This window comes from Bison bison, unplaced genomic scaffold, assembly GCF_000754665.1.
Source record: "Bison bison bison isolate TAMUID 2011002044 unplaced genomic scaffold, Bison_UMD1.0 scf7180017864172, whole genome shotgun sequence".
Taxonomy (NCBI): domain Eukaryota; kingdom Metazoa; phylum Chordata; class Mammalia; order Artiodactyla; family Bovidae; genus Bison; species Bison bison.
The window spans coordinates 2,377,590-2,397,701 of record NW_011494744.1 but is presented as its reverse complement, the minus strand read 5'-3'; the positions used below and the strand labels follow the sequence as shown (position 1 = coordinate 2,397,701).

The 20,112-nt window shown below is 36.0% G+C and overlaps 1 protein-coding gene across 1 annotated transcript in view; it reads left to right on the top strand.

Annotated features, from left to right (window-relative positions):
• MARCH5 (membrane-associated ring finger (C3HC4) 5) overlaps positions 1-20,112 on the top strand; it is a 53,300-nt gene that overhangs the window by 28,662 nt on the left and 4,526 nt on the right. The window contains exon 3 of the mRNA XM_010842201.1: positions 16,491-16,621. Coding sequence (XP_010840503.1) covers positions 16,491-16,621 — 131 coding nt within the window. The remainder of the gene's footprint in view (positions 1-16,490; positions 16,622-20,112) is intronic.

Sequence of the window (20,112 nt, the reverse complement as noted above, 5' to 3'; positions counted from 1 at the left end):
CCCAAACCCTCCCAGCATCAGAGTCTTTTCCAATGAGTCAGCTGTTCACATGAGGTGGCCAAAGTACTGGAGTTTCAGCTTTAGCATCATTCCTTCCAAAGAACACCCAGGACTGATCTCCTTTAGGATGGACTGGTTGGATCTCCTTGCAGTCCAAGGGACTCTCAAGAGTCTTCTCCAACATCACAGTTCAAAAGCATCAATTCTTCGGTGCTCAGCTTTCTTCACAGTCCAACTCTCACATCCATACATGACCACTGGAAAAACCATAGCCTTGACTAGACGGATCTTTGTTGGCAAAGTAATGTCTCTGCTTTTTAATATGCTATCTAATTGGTCATAACTTTCCTTCCAAGGAGTAAGCATCTTTTAATTTCATGGCTGCAATGACCATCTGCAGTGATTTTGTTATTAGGTTGGTACAAATGTAATTGTGGTTTAAAACTGTGAATTTTAAATCATTATAACTAGATTCAAACACATCTTTATTAATCAAAATAGGAGCCATTACAATCAACACATTTTTGCCAGTAAGAAACGTTTATTTCTGTAGTGTCCAACCACTGAGCTGGTCGTCACCAGCTATCATTGTTGTAAAATCCATTTTTCATCACATGTTACAACCTAATTGAGAAAAGGCTTGTTGTTGTTGCATAGAATAAGAGAAGATGACTCTTCAGAACAATTTTTTTTTTTTAATTTTCAGTCAGCTCATGAGGCACCCACTTACTGAGCTTTTTCTCCTTTCCAGTTTGCTTCAAATACCGAACGACTGTAGAGTGGTCACCATTGAGTTCTTCGGCAACTTCTCGTGTAGTTTTAAGAGGCTCAGCTTCAGTGATGCTCTCAGTTGGTCATTGTCAACTTCTGATGGCTGGCCACTACACTCTTCATCTTCAAGGCTCTCGATCTCTCTTTTTGAACCACCACTGCACTGTACATTCTTTAGCAGTTCCTGGGCCAAATGTGTTGATGTTGGGAGTGGTCTGTGCTGGTTTACAACCCATTTTGAACTCAAATAAGAAAATCGCTTGAATTTGCTTTTTGTCTAACATTATTTCCATAGTCTAAAATAAACATACACAGCAAGTAATAAGTCATTAGCAAGAAAAACAAAGTGAGATATGCACATTAAAATGATGTATAATATAACCACATTTATATAAGAATGTATTCTAATATCAAATGGCAAAGTTCAGCAGTGCAAAACTGCAGCTACTTTTGCACCAACCTAATAAAATTAATGCACCAGTACTGCTATTATTATTAACTGAAGCCCATACTTTATTCAGGTTTTCTTAATTTTTCCCTAATGTCTGTATTCTGTTCCAGGATCCTGTTCAGGAAATTACATTACATTTAATCATGTCTCCTTAATGCTCCTCTTGACGGTAACCGTTTCTCAGACTTTCCTTGTTTTTGGTGACCTTGATAGTTTTGAGGAATACTGATTACATGTTTTATATAATATCCCAGTCAGGATCTATCTCATGTTTTTCCATCATCTACTGGGGTTATGATATGAGTTTTAGGGTACAAGACCACAGAGATGAAGTACCATTTTCATCATGTTACCTGGCACTTACTATCAATGTTACCTATCACCTGTGATACTGACCTTGATCATCTCAGTAAGGTTGTGTTTGTCAGGTTTATTCACTGAAAAGTTACTGTTTTTCCCGCTCTCATGCCAGTTTTTTGTTGTTTTTTTTTTTTATGTTGTTGCATTTGCTTATCTTCTCTCATCCTTTTATTTTCAACTTTTCTGAATTCTTTTTTACACTTACTGTGATACTCATATAGTTGGATTTTTACTACCAAATTTAATGCATTCTATTTCTCGTTTTTTCTCTTTTCGCCTTTAGTTGATCATCATCTGGATTGAAATGGTTTTTCCTCTCATACTAAATTTTCCCCTGTACCTGTTATTAAGTTTTATGTCTTACTTTCCTTGTAAGTGACTGTCTTTGAAAAGTCTTAGCTTTGTCTCTTCAAATATTGCTTCTCCCCCATTCTCTCTGTTCTCATATTCTAGAACTCTGATGAGAGTTCTGTTAGACATTTTATTTTTCATGTCTCTTCTGTGTTTTTCATCTTTTGGTCTCTGTTGTAGCATTATAATTTCTTCGTAACAGTTACCCTTTTCTCAGATTCTTTCTTGAGCAGTGTCTGATCGGGGGGAGGTGCGGTTCCCACTATAAGTTCTAATTGTTTCTTAAATGTACCTGATCATTTTTTTAATAGTCTCTCACTTCTTGTTCCTTTAGAATTATTTGTTATTTTATTGTTTTTTTATGATCAGATTGATAGTTCCATTATTTAGCCTTTGGTAGCCTGATTTGTTTTCTTCTGGCTCTGATCCCATGATGCTTTATTTCTCTTAAGAGGGAACTGTATATTTGTAGGCTATGCATATCCTGAAGGTGAAGAAACTCTAGACTGATTTGCATTTGCTGTTGGTAGATGCCAAGGGATGTTGCTAATATGGGATCACTTTAATATGAGTTTGGGTTTTCTCCCATAGCACAGACAGATTTCTAACCTGAAATCAGCATGCTAATTGACTATGTTTACAAATTCTTAGAAGAAACTCTCCTCCTCATTGTACTTTCCATCTTTTGAAAATAAGACAAAGTTTTCTTTGTTGGCTCATTTTATTGTCCTGTGGATTTTTTTTCTAGCTTATTACCCTTTCTTCAGGGTTTATATAACCCTTTTGAGGGTTTGAGGGTAAACTCTGGCTTTGTATGGACCCAAGACATAGTGTGATTTGTAAAACTGAGTATTTTACCTTTCCTTATAATTTTTTCATTGAATAAAAAGGTCATCTGTCATCAAGAATTTCCCATTTGGGGGTTTTGTTATTACCCATACCAAGAATATGTCAGTAATATATTGCTTTATTCCTTGCATTTCTTATATACTGGTTAGATCTCATTGATGGGGTTGCTGTGATTTTTTTTTTTTTTTCCAAGAATATTTCATAGATGTTTCTGTGTACTTCTTTTACATCACAACATGAGGTACATATGTGTAGTTGTCTTTCAAAGAGGAAACTTTATAACTGATACTTCCAAAATACAAAGGATCTTAACACATTATTAACCGGGGGATTTTTACAGAAACTAATGCCTGTGACCAATGGTTTGTTATGTAAGTAAATATAGAAACATCTCTGGTCAATAACCTTCAGGTAACAAGACATATTAATACATCTCTGGTCAATAATGTGTTAAGAAAGTACTGTGAGCAGCTGTATGCCAACAAATTGGATAAACTAAAAGTAAAGATAAATTCCTAGAACCACAAAACGTACAAAAAATGAATCATGAAAAATAAAAAATGTGAACAGACCAATAAAAAGTAAGGAGATTATAAAGCTCCCAACAAAGAAAAGACCAGGACTAGATGGTTTCACTGATGAATTCTTTACAGAAGAATTAGTACCAATCCTTCTCAAACTCTTTAAAATTAAAGAGGAGGGATTCCCAAACTCATTTTATGAAGCCAGCATTACCCTGATACCAAAGCCAGATACAGACACTTTAAGAAAACTACAAGCCAATATCCTTGATCAATACAGATGTAAAAATTCACAACAAAATATTAACAAACCAAATTCAACAGCATTTTGAAAGATCGTACACCATGATCAAGTGGGATTTATCCCTGAGGTGTAAGGATGTTTCAGTATCTGCATATCAATCAGTGTGGTATACCACATTAATAGAATGAAAGATAAAATCTTTGTATCTCAGTGGATGCAGAAAAGTATTTGACAGAATCCAACATCCTTTCATGATAAAAACTCCCAACAAATTGGGTATAAAAGGGTGGAAAGTGAAAGTGAAGTCGCTCAGTCGTGTCCGACTCGTTGTGACCCCCATGGACTGTAGCCTGCCAGTCTGCTCTGTCCATGGGATTTTCCAGGCAAGAATACTGGAGTGGATTGCCATTTCCTTCTCCAGGAGATCTTCCCGACCCAGGGATTGAACTCAGGTCTCCTGCATTGTAGGCAGACGCTTTACCATCTGAGCCACCAGGGAAGTAGAAGGGTGTACCTCAACATAATAAAAGCTGTATTTGACAAACCCACAGCTAATATCATACGCAACATACCCACTAATATCAGGATCAAGAAGGGTGTCTGTGCTCACCACTCCTATTTAACATAATACTAGAAGTCCTACCCAGAACAGTTAGTCAAGAAAAAGAAATAAAGACATCTGAATTGAAAATAAAGAAGTAAGCCCACTTGCTGCAGCTGCTGAAGCCCGTGCACCACAGAAGAAGCCACTGCAATGAGAAGCCTGTGCACTGCGACTAGAGAGTAGCCCCACTCGCCGCAGCTGCAGAAAAGCCCACACGGCAGTGAAGACCCAGCACAGCCAAAGATGATTTAAAATTTTTGTTTTAAGTCTCCATTTCAAAAAATAAAGAAGACACAAATGAGTGGGAAGCTATCTCTTGTTCATGGATTGGAACAATTAATACTGTTAAAATGTCCATACTACCCAAAGCCATCTGTATTGTCAATGTAATCCCTTCACGTTCAAGGGCATTTTTCACAGAAGTAGAGAAATTAATCCTAAAACTGTATGGAAATTCAAAAGATCGTAAATAGCCAAAGCAGTCCTGAGAAAGAAGAACAGAGCAGGTGGCATCATATTTACTGATTTAAACTTTATTACAAAGCTATTGTAAAGCAACATGGTAACTCAAAATGGATTAGAGATTCAATTTCTTTTTTTGTCTTCACTGGCTCTTCACTGCAGCATGTGGACTTACTTGCTCCATGGCATTGTAGGATCTTAGTTCCCCAACCAGGGATCAGACCCATGTCCCCTGCATTGGAAGATGGATTCTTAACCTCTGGACCACCAGGGAAGTTCCTAGAGATTTAAATTTAAGACCAGAAAGTGTGAAAGTTCAAGAATAAAACATCAGAAAGTTTCCTTGACATTGGTCTTGGCAATTATTTTTTTGAATAATTGGATATCCACTATATCATTATAATTATTTGTTGGATAATTATTTTTTGGATTTTTTCTTCATAAGCAACAAACAAAAATAAAGCAAATTGGACTATATCAAACAGATTTCTCCACAGCAAAAAGAAACAGCAAAATAAAAAGATAAACCATGGAATGAGAAAATATTTGTAAACAATCCTAAAGCATCTATCTGATAGGGGATTACTATCCAAAATATATAAGAAATTCATAGAACTCAATGTATGTATGTGTGCATGGTTAGTCACGTCTGACTCTTTGCAACCCTTTGGACTGTAGTCCACCAGGTTCCTCTGTCCATGAGGTTTTTCAGGCAAGAATACTGGATTGGATTGCTACTTCCCCTTCCAGGGGACATTCCCAACCCAGGGATTGAACCCGCATCTCATACATTACAGGCAGATTTTTTACCCTCTGAGCCATCAGGGAAGCCCCCATACAACTCAACATCCAAAAACAAAACCCACATACAATCTGATTTAAAAATGGATGAAGATCTTGAAAATTTTCCGTATAAGACACACAAATGGTCAACTGATGTATGAAAAGATACTCAGCATTACTAATCATCAGGGAAATGAAATGTGAGTGTTGCTTCATGCCTGTGAGAATGACTTAACAAAAAGACAACAAATGTTAACAAGGTTGTGGAGAAAAGGACAGTGTGTGCACTGTTTGCGGGAATATAAATTGGTACAGCCACTATGGAAAACTATGGAGATTACTAAAAAATATATATTCTTTTAACTATCGTGTGATCCAGCAATCCCACTTCTGAGTATGTATCTGAAGGAATTAAATCACTGTGTGGAAGAGATAACCTACACCCCCACATTCACTGCAGCATTGTTCACAATAGCCAAGATATGGAAGCAGCCTAAAGGTCCATCAACAGATGGTGAAGAAAACGTGTGTGTGTGTATGCAGTAGAATATTCAGCCATTTAAGAAAAAAAAGGAAATGCTGCTTTTGCAACAACATGGCTGGATCTTAAGGTCATTGTGTTAAGCAAAATAAGTCAGAGAAAGAAAATACTATATGTTCTCACTCAGATGTGGACTCTAAAATACCCAAATTCAGATAGAATTGTTGGGACTGGTGGTTGGGAAATAATGGGAGATATGGTCAAGGGGTACAAATTTCCATTTAAAAGCTGAATCATGGCAACCCACTCCAGTGTTCTTGCCTGGAGAATCCCAGGGACGGGGGAGCCTGGTGGGCTGCCGTCTCTGGGGTCACACAGAGTCGGACATGACTGAAGCGATTTAGCAGCAGCAGCAGCAGCCCTTCCTTACAAGAAATGCTGAAGAGAAGTCTTCATGCTGAAAGGATGATAATTAGTAACATGAAAACATATGACCATATATTTTCAACAGATTGCTAAAGTAAATATGTAGTCAAATTCAGAATACTCTAATATTGTAACATGGTAGAGTGTTAAATACTTAACTCTATGCTATGCTATGCTAAGTTGCTTCAGTCGTGTCTGACTCTGTGCGACCCCATAGACGGCAGCCCACCAGGCTCCCCCATCCCTGGTATAAAGTGTAAAAGACAATTCCTAAATAAATACACAATATTTAAAAAGATAAACTGTAACATCAAAAACATAAAAGGGGAGTAAAGGATACAGTTTTGTATGCAATCAAAGTTAAGCTGTTACCAGCATAAGATAGACTGTAACATTTATATTTTATGTAAGCCTCATGGTAACCATGTAGTAGAAACCTAAACTGGATTCACAAAAGATAAGAAGACGACAGTCAAAGCATACCAATACAGAAAACCATTCATTTACAAAGGAAGGCAGCAAGAGCAGAAGAAAGGAACATAGCAACTACAGAACAACCAGGAAACAACTGATAAGATGGCATATATAAGTTCTTAACCTATTAATGACCTCTTTTTCACACGGTCAGCCTTTCAGATCTAAATATTATTATTATTATACTTATTTTGTGCTGTGCTGTGCTGTATGTGGGATCTTAGTTCCCTGACCAGGGATCAAACCCCTGCTGGACTGCCAGGGAAGTCCCTCAGATACAAATATTAGACCAGCTATAAACATCTATTGAACTTCAGCTATGTGCTTAGAACTGAGAAGAGACCTGGACATAGGGCTTAGAGCAAGCACTGGAGTAGCTAATAACTTTAATTTGTGGTTGAAATTTTTAAAGAGAATACTTTCTCGGAATATGCTAGTGACCTAACAAAAGTAAATGCCAATAGAACTAACCAATGGTTTATTTTTCTAAGATGAGTATTTAAAAACTAAGAGGCAGTAGAGAAACCTAAATGAATACATAACTCACCTGATTTATTTTTAACATATTTAGTTGCTAAAATTAAAATGTCATCTGGACTATTTTACCCAAGAACTTAGCCCAGAAAAAAAAATAAAATAAAAGCTGAATCAGTTCTAAGGATCAATGTATGGTATGGTGACATAATTTATTATATATGTTATATATTTATTATATATATCATATATTTATTATATATGACATTTATTATATAAATGAAGGTTAAGAGAGTAGATCATAAGTGTTACCACCACAAAAATGTTAATTATGCAAGAGGATTGAGGTTTTAACTAACCTTATTGTGGTAATCATTTCTCAACATATATTATCAAACTGTTGCATTCTAAACCTTCAACTTGTATATGTTATGTGTCAGTAATATCTCAGTAAAGCTGGAAAAAATGTGTAGTTGTCTTTTTTTTTTTTGATAAGACTGATCAGTGGACACAGGTGTTATCACCTGATCCATCCAGTAGTGTTCCCTGTCAGCTTCCACCTACTGGTTTTAGCATTGACTGATAATTTTTTCATTCACTGCCTCTAGATCTATTATTTCATTAGATGGTACAGAAGAATGATATTGTAATTCTCGTTTTTTGTGTGTTTGTTAGCTGAGAATACTTATTAAAGATGAACTGAGAAAGGATTGCTAAGTCAGAGTGTGAACCGCACATAGACTTTGCTGGATATTACCCAATTCCCCTCGATAGGAACGGTACCATTTTACATGGACCAGCAATGGGTGAGTCTACCTGTTCACCTAGAGCTCTGCCAATAGATTGGCTAATGTTTTAGTTTGTCAGTATAATCTATTAGATAAGAAAAGTTTTATTTCACAGTTTTAACTTAACATTTCTTTATGAATGAGGTGGCTAAACCATTGGAAAGCAAAAAAGAATGCTGTTTGAAACAGGGTACTAAATATACATTAAATATATTTTCCCCAAATTTAAAGAAGTTTTTCATGGCTTCAATTTAATGAGAATTTTACATTTTTAATGTTTTTCTAAGCTATCAGTTACTCTCTAAGAATAGTCTGTACTGTTTCCTCTAACCACACAGCCCTCTATTAATAAATCCAAGCCATTTACACCTGACTGCTCTCATAAAATATATTGTTGTCTTATTGCATTACTTGAAAACCAGTTTAGACTTAAGAATTCAAGTACTTTCTTCATATAAATATAATTAAGAGTTTCTGGTAATATTTACACTTGGCTATTAGAGAAGTGTTTATTTTTACTTTGCTTTATATCTAAACTCCTATGGATGATCAAAATGACAGAATTTAAAAACCAAAATCCTACTCCATAATGATTCAGTCTTTGAGTACCTTCTAGTTTTAAAGTTTGTAGTTAGCTGTCTCATTACATCTTCTTTGGCCCTCATTCATATACCCTCTTATGAAGCAGATGACTAGTATACCTTCAAAGTAAGGATTTCTTGTATTTATTGCTGGACCACTTCTAGTCTTGTTCCCTAAGATTTAAATATAAAATTGTTTTAATAAGTATCTTCCAACAGGATAAACCTTTTTGGATGTACCCTCTGTATAAATACAGGTAGCTAAGTATAGGTCCAAAACACAATTACAGAATCTTAACATTTTTTTGACATAATTACTAATTATAGTCTAGTGTCTTCTCTTTTTCCATTCCCAGATTTCTTGGCTCCATGAATTAATTTCCCTCTTCCTCCTTGTCCTAGACCTTTAGGCAAAAAAGATCTGTCCTTTATTTCTTACCTAAGATTTTCCTGAAACAGTCTATTTTTATACCAGAGCCTTATTCCATAAATTTTTCCTCAAACATCTGTCTTGGATTATACCTCTATTCCAGAGTTCTGTTATACTTAGTATGCCATTTTTGAAAGAACTAATACCTGACATTATTACAGTGTAACATTATGTCCTGTATTGAGTTTTATATGCATTAATTTTTCAGAAAAACTCTGAAGTAGATATTATTTTCATTATCATTACATATGTAGAAATTAAGGTCCAGAGATAGCATTTTGTCATACTTCACACAGTAGACCCTACTGAATCCACACCCAACTTGTTCTTTTGCCTCCTAAGGAGCCTACTGTGAGTTTCTCATATAAAGGGGAAAAGAAAATGAAACAGTAATGTCAGGTTGACCTTCCTTGGGGTATGATTACCTGAATTTTATGATAACCTTTTGTTATTCTCTAGAAAGTAGTTTTTCTTATTAATAAAACTATATTCCCATCATGGATAATTTTTAAAATATATGTATGTTTAAAGAAGAAAAAAGAATATGTAATAGTTCCTTGGCACGTATGCAGTGTGTGCATAATTAATATTACCATCTGTTTTTATGTATTAATGATAATTGGTAGTGGTCTTTCTTTTATCATGACTTAACTTTTTCAACTTTTAAGTTTGAAATTCAAAGAATAATCCTTCAGGCATGGTTTCTCCTGAAAGCAGACCAAACATTTTTTCTCTAATTAGGTTTAATATTTATCATTTTTAACTCATCTCTCTTTTATGTTAAGCTGCTTTAATATAGAGATAAAGACTGATGCTTTCTCTCTTTTTTTATACTTACTTTGGATACAAAATCTTGTGGATTCTATTCTGGCTTATTCTGACTTTAAATATTCTTAGTTTTCCTAAAAGATTGTATTCATTTTAGCATGTCTCTCACCAGAGGCTTCCTACCTGTTGTGTCATGTTTTCAAAGATCTGGCCAACTTTCTATCAGTTAACTCTTGATAGCATACTAGCTTTTTAAAAAATATATAAACCCTTTGAATACAATCTTTTATCTCTAGTTAGAAGGTCTTTTGGCATAGACTTTTCATATCAAAGACTTCAAGGTCAAGATTCACTTCTGTTGATTACTAAATACATACATACATACAAAACTCTTTGTATCCTTATCCTCTCTATAATCTTAAAATTTTGTTGACATGTATCTGTATAGTTTGTATGATACTATCTTAAATTTTTCAGTTTTCTATTAAGTTTTCTAGTTGTTTAATGTGTATTTATTGTTTATCCCTAACTAGATTGTAGCTCCTTGGAGGCAGAGGCTAGTGTATTAAATTTTGTTTACGTTTTAATGCATAGTAAAATTCTATGTGTACAGTAGGTGCTTAATAAGTACTTAGTAGTTGACTTTATAGCCCTCATATATTCTATGGGCTATTCTATTCTAATGAGGAAAAATTGAAGCTTTCCCTTGGCACAAACTACGTACTTTGAACTACTTTGATGGCTTTAGTTACTTTTCTTGGTCATACACTATATATATTCACACACACCTATACACACACGCACACTGAGACATGGTACTCATCTCCTTTGACTCTGAATCTTTTATTCAGTGTTGCTTATTTTGAGGGATTTGGGGTCAATTATTATTAGTTTGGTTCAATAAATAATTGTCCAAAACATAACCCTTCTGTTTACAATCTAATGACTAACTTCTTGTTATTAGGCAAAGTAACTTACAGCCTGAGTTTGCAGGATGTTTGTTTTTACATTAAAAAAATAGTAACAGCTCACCCTACAAGCAGAGCAATTAAAGATGAAACTTACATAAGCTTGTCTGAGGCTCTTAGACCTAGCCTCTGGTCTGTTAGTGTTGGAAACAGATGAACACTAAAGAAAGAGTTATAGCTCTTTACTATTCCATCAAAATTCCCACGTATTTTAACTCTTAGTTGAATTGGTGGTTGTGATATTAAGTTGTTTCTTAACAATGGATAGAATCAAATACTTGCCACAGAGTGCTGCAGCTAGCCTCCTGTGCCATTGCATTCTAATGCCCTGTAGAACAGGCCAAAGTGCCCTGATGTACTGCCAAGTACCATGTGCTGAAGATAGCTGGAGCTTAGGGAGTCCCTGAGAGTGCTACCAGTCATCATTAAAGAGCATTTTTTAAGCACCTATCTGTACATGGTTCTATCCTAGGCACTGTACAAAACGAGTTAAACAGACATGGCCCCTGCCCCCTGGGAGTTTTCAATCTAAGATGATGCTGACATGGACAGACATAAAGGATACTGAGACAACTGAACAAACATTGAACAAGAACATAAAGTACTAACACTATGCACAAGCAAAGGGGTAAGTGCACTTGTGGGGTAGTGTGTAAAGGCAGCTTCATGAAACATGACCAGGGCGGGGTAGAGCAGTCAGTCCACTTCTATCAGGTGAGCTTAGTTTTCATTGGGAAGTTGGATTTTCACACAGATTTAATCAAAGCAGGGGCAGTAATTCCGGAAGTAGTGTGCAAGGAAAGAAGTTTAGAACTATATTGTTAAGACTCCTGGTGGCCTCCAAAATCTGCAATTCTGGATACTTCTGAACCTGAGAGTGGGGTTGATAATTTGGCTTAGCATTGGCATTTGAGTTGGATCTGGATCAAAGCTAATTCTCTGCAATCTCTCTTATAAATTTGGCTACTTAATAGAAACCTTGGAGTTCATGGAAGCTGTTCCCTTCTCAGGAGCTTATAAAAGGTTACCTTATGAAGCATTAAATTATGTTTTGTGTTAGGAACTTTAGCACTCTGGCAGCTTTTAGAAATCATTTTTCAAGAATTGGTCAGAGATGTTTTTGAGGATACCTTTCTTCCCCAAGAAAGGGCCTGGGAATTCTGGGTATGACTGTAAACAGTGCCAGGAGATTTTGAACACTGTTACCTGTCCTTCAGTCATTAATTCATAAATTTAATAACCATGCATACATAGATTTGAATTTAAATCACAACACAACAATTACAAAGATCTACTTTTGCAGTGTCTGCCAGATAAAACTGATTATTTCTTTTCAGTAGACATGGACTTAAGAGTTTCCCCAATAGTTCTGAGCTCACTGTTGGATGTCACTCAAATCTGAAATGTGAAAATATGAACTTACCCAAAACATTAGGTATAGTTATTTTCTTTACAAAAGCTTTACAGCTTTATTGTACAAAAGAATTCACAATAGATTTTCTTTTAATTCCATGTTTCCCTAGCGACCTTTTATTCAACAATTAAATTGTTGAATTTTCAAAACTTGTATTTATATATAGCTTCTCCAATTGCCATTCCTTGGGTAAATACAGTACTGTTGGAAACATAAGTGATGAAGCCAACTGAGGTATTAAAAATTCATTAATGCCTTCTTAAAATACTAAAACTTTTTTATGCCCTTACATATTTAACTTGTGATTTACATTTAGTCATACTTCTTCCTCTCCATTAGAATTGAGGTTTTCAAGGACAAGAGTCCTGGCTTTCCTCATTTCCTGCAACTGTTTGCACTGTAATCTTAACAATGAGAACATCTATTGACTGTTACAGTTTTCCTTTTATGACCTGAAGTCATGGCACAGTAACACATGATAAGCTTCCTAATAGGAAAAGTAGTATTGAGGGACTGCATCCGGAGGATTTTGGTGATTATTCTTATTCATCAAATAAGATATTCCTAGATAATCTTTAGCTGTCAGAAATAAATGCCTGGCAGTTTAGATTTCTGTGGTAATGTTTATCACTAGGCGTTTATTCTCCTTTAAAATACTAAACTAATCTTGGACTAGTCTGCCTGAAAGAGACTTGAGAGGTTTAGGCAAAAAAAAACTTAAGACAAAAGCCTAGACAGAATTTTGTCAGAAAAACTGGAAATAGGAATTATAAAATGCAGCTAGTGTCTTCATTTAATTCAGCGTATCTGTTGCATATGACACAAGGGATGAGTAAAAAATTTCCAGAAGGAAGTATGAGGATTTGTTTGTTTAGTTTGTACAGAAAGAATTCATATCTAATGATTCAGAAGAAAATTGAAAACCGAGCTTATTGTGTTGAAACCTTCTGAGATATTTAAAGGAAAGAATTCAGACATCTCTATACTGTCCATGTCCATAACAGATAAAATTGGTAGTGATGGATTACTTTTTAGGAACTGTGTTTTCATCTAAATGACCTATTACTTTGCTCCATCAGTAGATCTTTCCAAGCACCCTTTTTGAAAAGATAGGGCGTGGGAGAAGGTCAGTTGGAAGCAGATAAAATACCTTCTCTTCTAATACATTCTGATTGTGACTGTGTAGAAAATAAGTCTCATCACTTGGGCTTCATACAAAATAATGAAAAGGAAGACCTAGAGATTTTCATATCATAGTTTAAAATAAGTACCTCAGTAGAAAGTTAAGCAAATTTTTGAGAATCATAGGAATTTGGGATTCATCAATAAGCAAAATAAAAAGGTTGCTTTCACTTTGGATCTTGTATTCTAGTTCAGGAGCCAGAACACTTTTTCTGTTAAAAAAAAAAAAAAACAGTAAATACATCTGACCCTTAAACAGTGTACGGGGAAGGGTTGCCAACCCTCTGTGTGGTCAAAAGTCCACATATAAACTTATAGTCATCTATCCACAGCTCCTCCATATCCCTCCGAATCCAGAGTCAACCAATAGAGGGTTATATAGAACTGTAGTATTTGCTGTTGAAAAAAATCTTAGTGGATCCATGCAGTTCAAACTCGTGTTGTTCAAGAGTCAACTAACTGTATTGTAGGCTTTGCATGTCACCATGTTGCAATAAAACATTATTTACAAAAACAGCAAGGTGGATTCAGCCCATGGGTCATAGTTTCTCAGCCCCTATTCTAGTAGGTGGAAACAATTAATAAGGAAATTAGAGTATGTTAAGTGATAGATGCTTTGGGAAAAAGAAAAGTAGAGCTGAGTAATCAAATACGGAGTATGATGAAGTAGAAGTTCACAGGATGGGCCTCACTGAGGCCAAGAAAAAGAGGAACCAGGAAAGGAGACTGAAAAATTAGTGACTGGTGAAATAGAAAGAAAACAAAGAGATGGTGAAGTCCTGGAGATGATATGAAGAACCATATATTGGGAAAAGGGGAACATCTGTCAGATGTTGGTGGTAGGCCAAATAAGAGGAAGGCTGAAATTAGACCACTGGATTTAGCTGTGTGTAACTTGTCAGTGACCTTGAGGAGCAATTTTGATGGAGTGAGTTCAAGAGAGGATTGAAGGAGAAAAAATGGAAACTGGAAAGTCTTTTGAGTAACTTTGCTGTAAACAGAGCAAATAAATGGAGCAGTGGGAGAAAGGATCGAGAAAAGAGGTGGTTTGTTTTTTTAAGTAAAAGAAATAATGACATGTTTGATGACAATAATCCAATAAAGGGTAGGGGAGAAATGCTGTAGGAGGGAAGGAGTGAATTGCTGGAGCCATGTCTTTGAGTTGGTGAGGGGATGGGATCTAGAGTGAAGGGACTGACTTCAGATAGGGTAGTTGTGATGTTGGTAGGTGGAAATGTGCTGTAAAGAGTCTGTAGTTGTTCCCTTGTGGTTTCAATTTTCTGATTAAAGAATTATCAGAGAATATGAAAGCTGAAGTTTTGAGGTTTCATGTATACCCATTGGCTTTAACTTTTGGTACTAGCATTTCAGGGATCTTTGAAGACTCACTAAAATTTTTTTTTTATTGCGCCTTCTGAGGGAATTACAAACTTAACCCAGCAAATTTGTGTGTTTTAAGGGTTAAACCCTACATTATGAGATTAATGATACGTGTAATGTGTCACACTGTGCCTGCTGTCATGTAGAATGTAGAGTCAGTATGCACTGCACTAGGCTTACTTTTTTTTCTCTTTGGTCCCAAAAGATAACTTGTCATGATTTTAGATGTTATGTAAGTTAGACTTTGACAGTAGTAAGTTTATATGCTGAATTTAAATCATAGGTCCCTTTGACATCACTCCTGGTGTCCTTTCTTCTTCACAATATGGTCCCTCTGTACACAGTGATGAGTGATATTACTGGCTCCAAAAATCAAGAACTATAAATTAGAGCTCCGTAGACGGATACTTGTTCTTGTAGTGATTTTATCATCATATTGCTATGTGGATTTCTTCGTACACTGAAAAATGTATTGGCTTTGTATACAGCATCCTCTTATAGATTGCAAGCCCTCAGGGGTAGATACAGCTCTTAAACATTTCTGAGAAAAGGTCTTAAGTACATTGTACATAGAGAGCATTCAACAAATATGATTACTAAGTCAATATTTCTATGATACCTTAGTTAAACTTAGATATTCAGTTCTTTAGGCCTTGCTCTAAATCAGTTCTGAGGCTTTTCTGCTATTCTAGGAGATTCTGGAGCTAAATTATATCAGGCTTAATGGCAGTTATTATACTTCCTCCAAGTGTAGTTATTCCAGACAACTGCCAGAGGAGGTAGTAACCAAAGTTCACTTAGTAAACACATAATAGAAGTATAATTGGCACATCCAGCTGTTAGAATGCCACAAAAAGTGGCATGATCATTACAAGTTGTTTGTTAGAGAATAACGCTCAACTAAATTGTATATCAAAGTAAAAGAGTTGTGTAACTACAGGAAAATAGCCTTGGTTACCTTCACACACTATCAAGGAAATAGTACGTGAAGTCAAAAAAGTGACACTCTTACCAAGTGCTATAGAATCTAACTGTGGCCAGGAACTGTTTATGGAGAACAGGTAGAAATGCTATGTCATTCTATAGTCTTCAGTGTCATTAAGAGAAACGAGAACTATTTTCCTTTATAAAAAGCAGCTGTGTTTGAGGCTTTAATTTTAGGTTTACTAGGTTTACTATTCGGAGAAGGCAATGGCACCCCACTCCAGTACTCTTGCCTGGAAAATCCCATGGATTGGAGGAGCCTGGTAGGCTGCAGTCCATGGGGTCACTAAGAGTCGGACACGACTGAGCGACTTCACTTTCACTTTTCCCTTTCATGCATTGGAGAAGGAAATGGCAACCCACTCCAGTGTTCTTGCCTTGAGAATCCCAGGGACGGGGGAGCCTGGTGGGCTGCCGTCTATGGGGTCGCACAGAGTCGGACACGACTGAAGCGACTTAGCAGCAGCAGCAGCAGGTTTACTATTAAAGATAAAAATTTTAAGAGGCTCTTTGCTAGGGTTTAGGAAGTGAAACTTAGCTATTCATGCAAATGACTGAGAAATTCTAAATCTGTTAAATCTAGGTTCCCATTATATTTATAACATTTATAACTGTTATAATAAAAGTTATTTCTAAAGCATCAGTGCATTCAACTTCATAAAAATATTTTGTATCTGTGGATACTGAACAGGTCTTTTTTAAAAATCTGTCTTTTGTTGAAACTTTGTTTTCTTTATATTATAGGTCCAGTTGTTTACGTCTTGGATCTTGCAGATAGACTGATCTCAAAAGCCTGTCCATTTGCTGCAGCAGGAATAATGGTTGGCTCCATCTATTGGACAGCTGTGACTTACGGAGCGGTGACAGTGATGCAGGTTCACTTTTATTCTGTCAGATGATGTTACTTTTGATGTGAAGATCTATTAAATAGATTTTTGTTAGGAGTTTTAAAAATTATTATTTTGACCAAGTAATAATATTCTCATGGCTTAAAAATAAGAAAATATATAAAAAGCTCTCTAGGGGAAAGTTTTCTTACTCCTGTCCTTCACTTACCCAGGTTCCCCTCTCCCCAGGTAGCCACTGCCTAACCCAAACCTTCTTCCAGACTTTATTTGTGCATATGTAAGAAAAAAATATGTTCTCCCACACACACTATTCTTTGCCTCGCAAAAGAAAACATTAGAGCTGAATCCCTCTTTTTCCAAAAACAGTGAATTTTACAGATCTTTTCACAAAGTATGGAGAAATCTGAATAGCATTGTTTGTATAGAATTTCAACAGTTCAACAACCAGTCTCTTGTTAATCAGTCATTTAGTTACTTCTGGTTTTTTGCTATTACAAAATAATGCTACAATCATTGTTGATAGAAATTAGAGACTTAAATATCAAGATTTATTTAGTCCCAAACCCTTGACTCTTCTCTCTTTATACCTTTTCCATAAAGATTTCTACCTATCTTACCCATGAGTTTTGTGTTCAGATTTATGTCTTTCATCTTAATATTTTCATAAAATCAGTCCTGTAACAGCAGCATGGCCTTTCTCCTTAAATGACTTCTTATGACTTCCCACTCAGTATTATTGAAATCAAACTTGTCTTTTCCTCAGTTTGAAGCCTAAATTTATTCCCTGTTATAATATCCTATGTCTTTGATCCCTACAGTTATTTTTCCATCTACTCAATAAATAGCCTACATTCTTAGGATTACCTTTATTTTTAACTCTTTCTGTTTGGACTTGCTGACCAAGTCCAAGCAGTTTCTATTTTGATATGTCTTAACATCTGTGGCTTCCTTTCCACTGTCTTTAATGCCTCCCACCCCACCCCCATCATACCTGGATGGCTAGCGGAGCCTCTTGTTTTCTTTAACTTCATTCTGTTAATCCAACCAATCTGCCTCTAGTGTAGAACCCCCACAGGATTGACTGTTCTTAATTATGTTACATTTAATTATCTTTAATGCTAAGAAGACCTTTTAGTTCATCACTGTTCCATCCTACTGTTTAAAAGTAGGGTTCTATAGGAGGTGCTTTAAAGGATCAAGCCGTAATTAAAACTCTTAGCTTTTAAGCTTTGATTAACTGTAGGCCTAGCTGACTATGGATACTAGCCTACAGTTTCTCTAAACCTACAATTCCATAGGCCTTGATTTTATATATGGATAAGAAATTCTTAGCAAAGGCATTCTATCATTCCTGAATCTAACCTCAAAATTTAAGTCTTGAAAATAATCTCTTTTTCCATCTTAGGGCATAAAACCAGAATGTACATGATTCTACACAAGGTTTGCTGGTTTCGTTTTGACCAAAGTTAAATCAGCCCCATTGCTTAATTCAGCTTTCATTTATTACCCTTGACTCTGACCTGTGATAGCAGGTAGTATGACACTGCAGATGTTATACTATCCTAGTTCCTTAACATTTGTTTGTACACTTGTTTGAGTTGATTGTCTGTCACCTCCAAAAGATGTCTCTTTAGTTCACTTTTTATTTCCCAGCACCGAGTTCTGTGTCTGGCACATAATCAGTATTCAGTTGAATGAATGCATGTGAGTATGCATGTAATGGTCAGCCTCAACTTAATGCACAAAGCATGCCTCTTGAGCACACATGGGAAAATGGACTTTTCTCACTATTTGCCCTATTTCCTTTTTTATTTCCTCATCCTTAGACACCTTTAGAAGATTTTTACTGATACCCATGAGTAATAAATTTTCCTTTACTATATATAGTCCATACCTGAATACACACTCTGCTTTATATTTTTAAAACCTAAATTCTAAAAAAAAAAACCTAACCCAACAAAGGAATTTTTTAGTTTTCTGAATTTATTTGCTAACACTCCAGAAGTATTTAAATCACATTTAGTTATAAAATGATCATAATGTTGAAAATAATAAAATGATATAAAAAATGGTGTCATGGAGCAAGCATTATAGGTAAGGACAGTCTGGGCTAATCCACTTTGCCCTCAATGTGTGGGATATGTGTTTATGAAATATTGTGAACCAGACTAATTCACTTTAGGGCAGCTCTACCTGGAGACACAGAAGATTATTAGATACTGACACCATGGGTTTTGACCATGTGGAAGAGGCTGGTCCCTACTCTTCAGTGTTACATCTTGGTTAAATAAATCAGTCATGTACAAAAGTCTGGGCTGACGCTTTAATAATGCCCATTTTGGTCCGCTCCACGTGGTTTCATAAACTATTTCTACCTGAATCAGATCTGTTGCCGAGAATTTCAGTTTGCCCTGATCATTGTCAGCTTCCTTATTTCACATCTTGAAGTCCACCTTAAAAACAAATCTGCTGTAATAGCTGACATAAAGGACATCTCATTAAAAAAAAAAGATCCCATTTACTTTTTTTCATGAGTTTGTTTTCCCAAGTAAATGTTGTCTGTAGGGCTTTTAGTCTTCCCTACCTTCTTTCTTCCCTCCTCTCCTTGCGTTTCCTTCCTTTTCCCTTATCCTTCTCAGAGATATAAACAGATAAAGATATAGATTGTCTGTATCAACAGTTCTTTCTTCACAGTTTAATCCTCAAGTGTATACAGAAAAACTATATAGAATCCTTCATAATACTGTCCTCATATCAACCTATGACATCCGAATGGCCTCAAACCCTGAAATTCTGAAATAGTCTCCCCTGTCATAACTGCCAAGAATAATCCCTCAGAGAAATATATTTAATTTGTGAGCAGTTGGGACTTTTGGCTAAAGGAAGGTCATTTGAGACCTGTGAAAGAGAATCCAGGGACGTATTCTAGTTAAAAGTAACACTCACCAACAGAATGGCCATGTTGAGAGACATGTAAAGTCAAGACTGGAGCAAGTAAAAAGAATTCTACCAGGACGGCAAGTGTGGAGATTCACAGATGAGAATTAATCATGTCCTTCTTGCCTTCTCAGATCTTAAAACAACTGAGAAATTACCCTAAGACCCAGATGAGAGGAAAAGGATTGTTTTAGCTTTACAACCTGATACAAAGGCACCCTTGGGTTCCTGGATTAGAAAAAGTGACTGGAACCTATAGCCAAAACTGGACCTCCTATTGCATTCCCTCAAATCTAGACCTTGGAATTGCATTTTTGAGTTTGGTATGTAGAGCCGGCATTTAGCCAGCCAGAGAAATTACACTCAATCCCAATGAGCAGGGAGAAAGCCAAAGAGAAATGAGGTTTCAGGCCATCTCCTGAAGACTAGTCCCACCCCTTGGCTGGCTGTGCTTACCTCCTGGTAGGAAGAGCAGGAAAACAGATGCTCCTGGGAAGATACATGAGAACCTAAAATTATAACCCGAGCTAACCAAATTAAACAAGAGGAACATAAGCAAGAAGCAGAAATCCCCTTCCCTC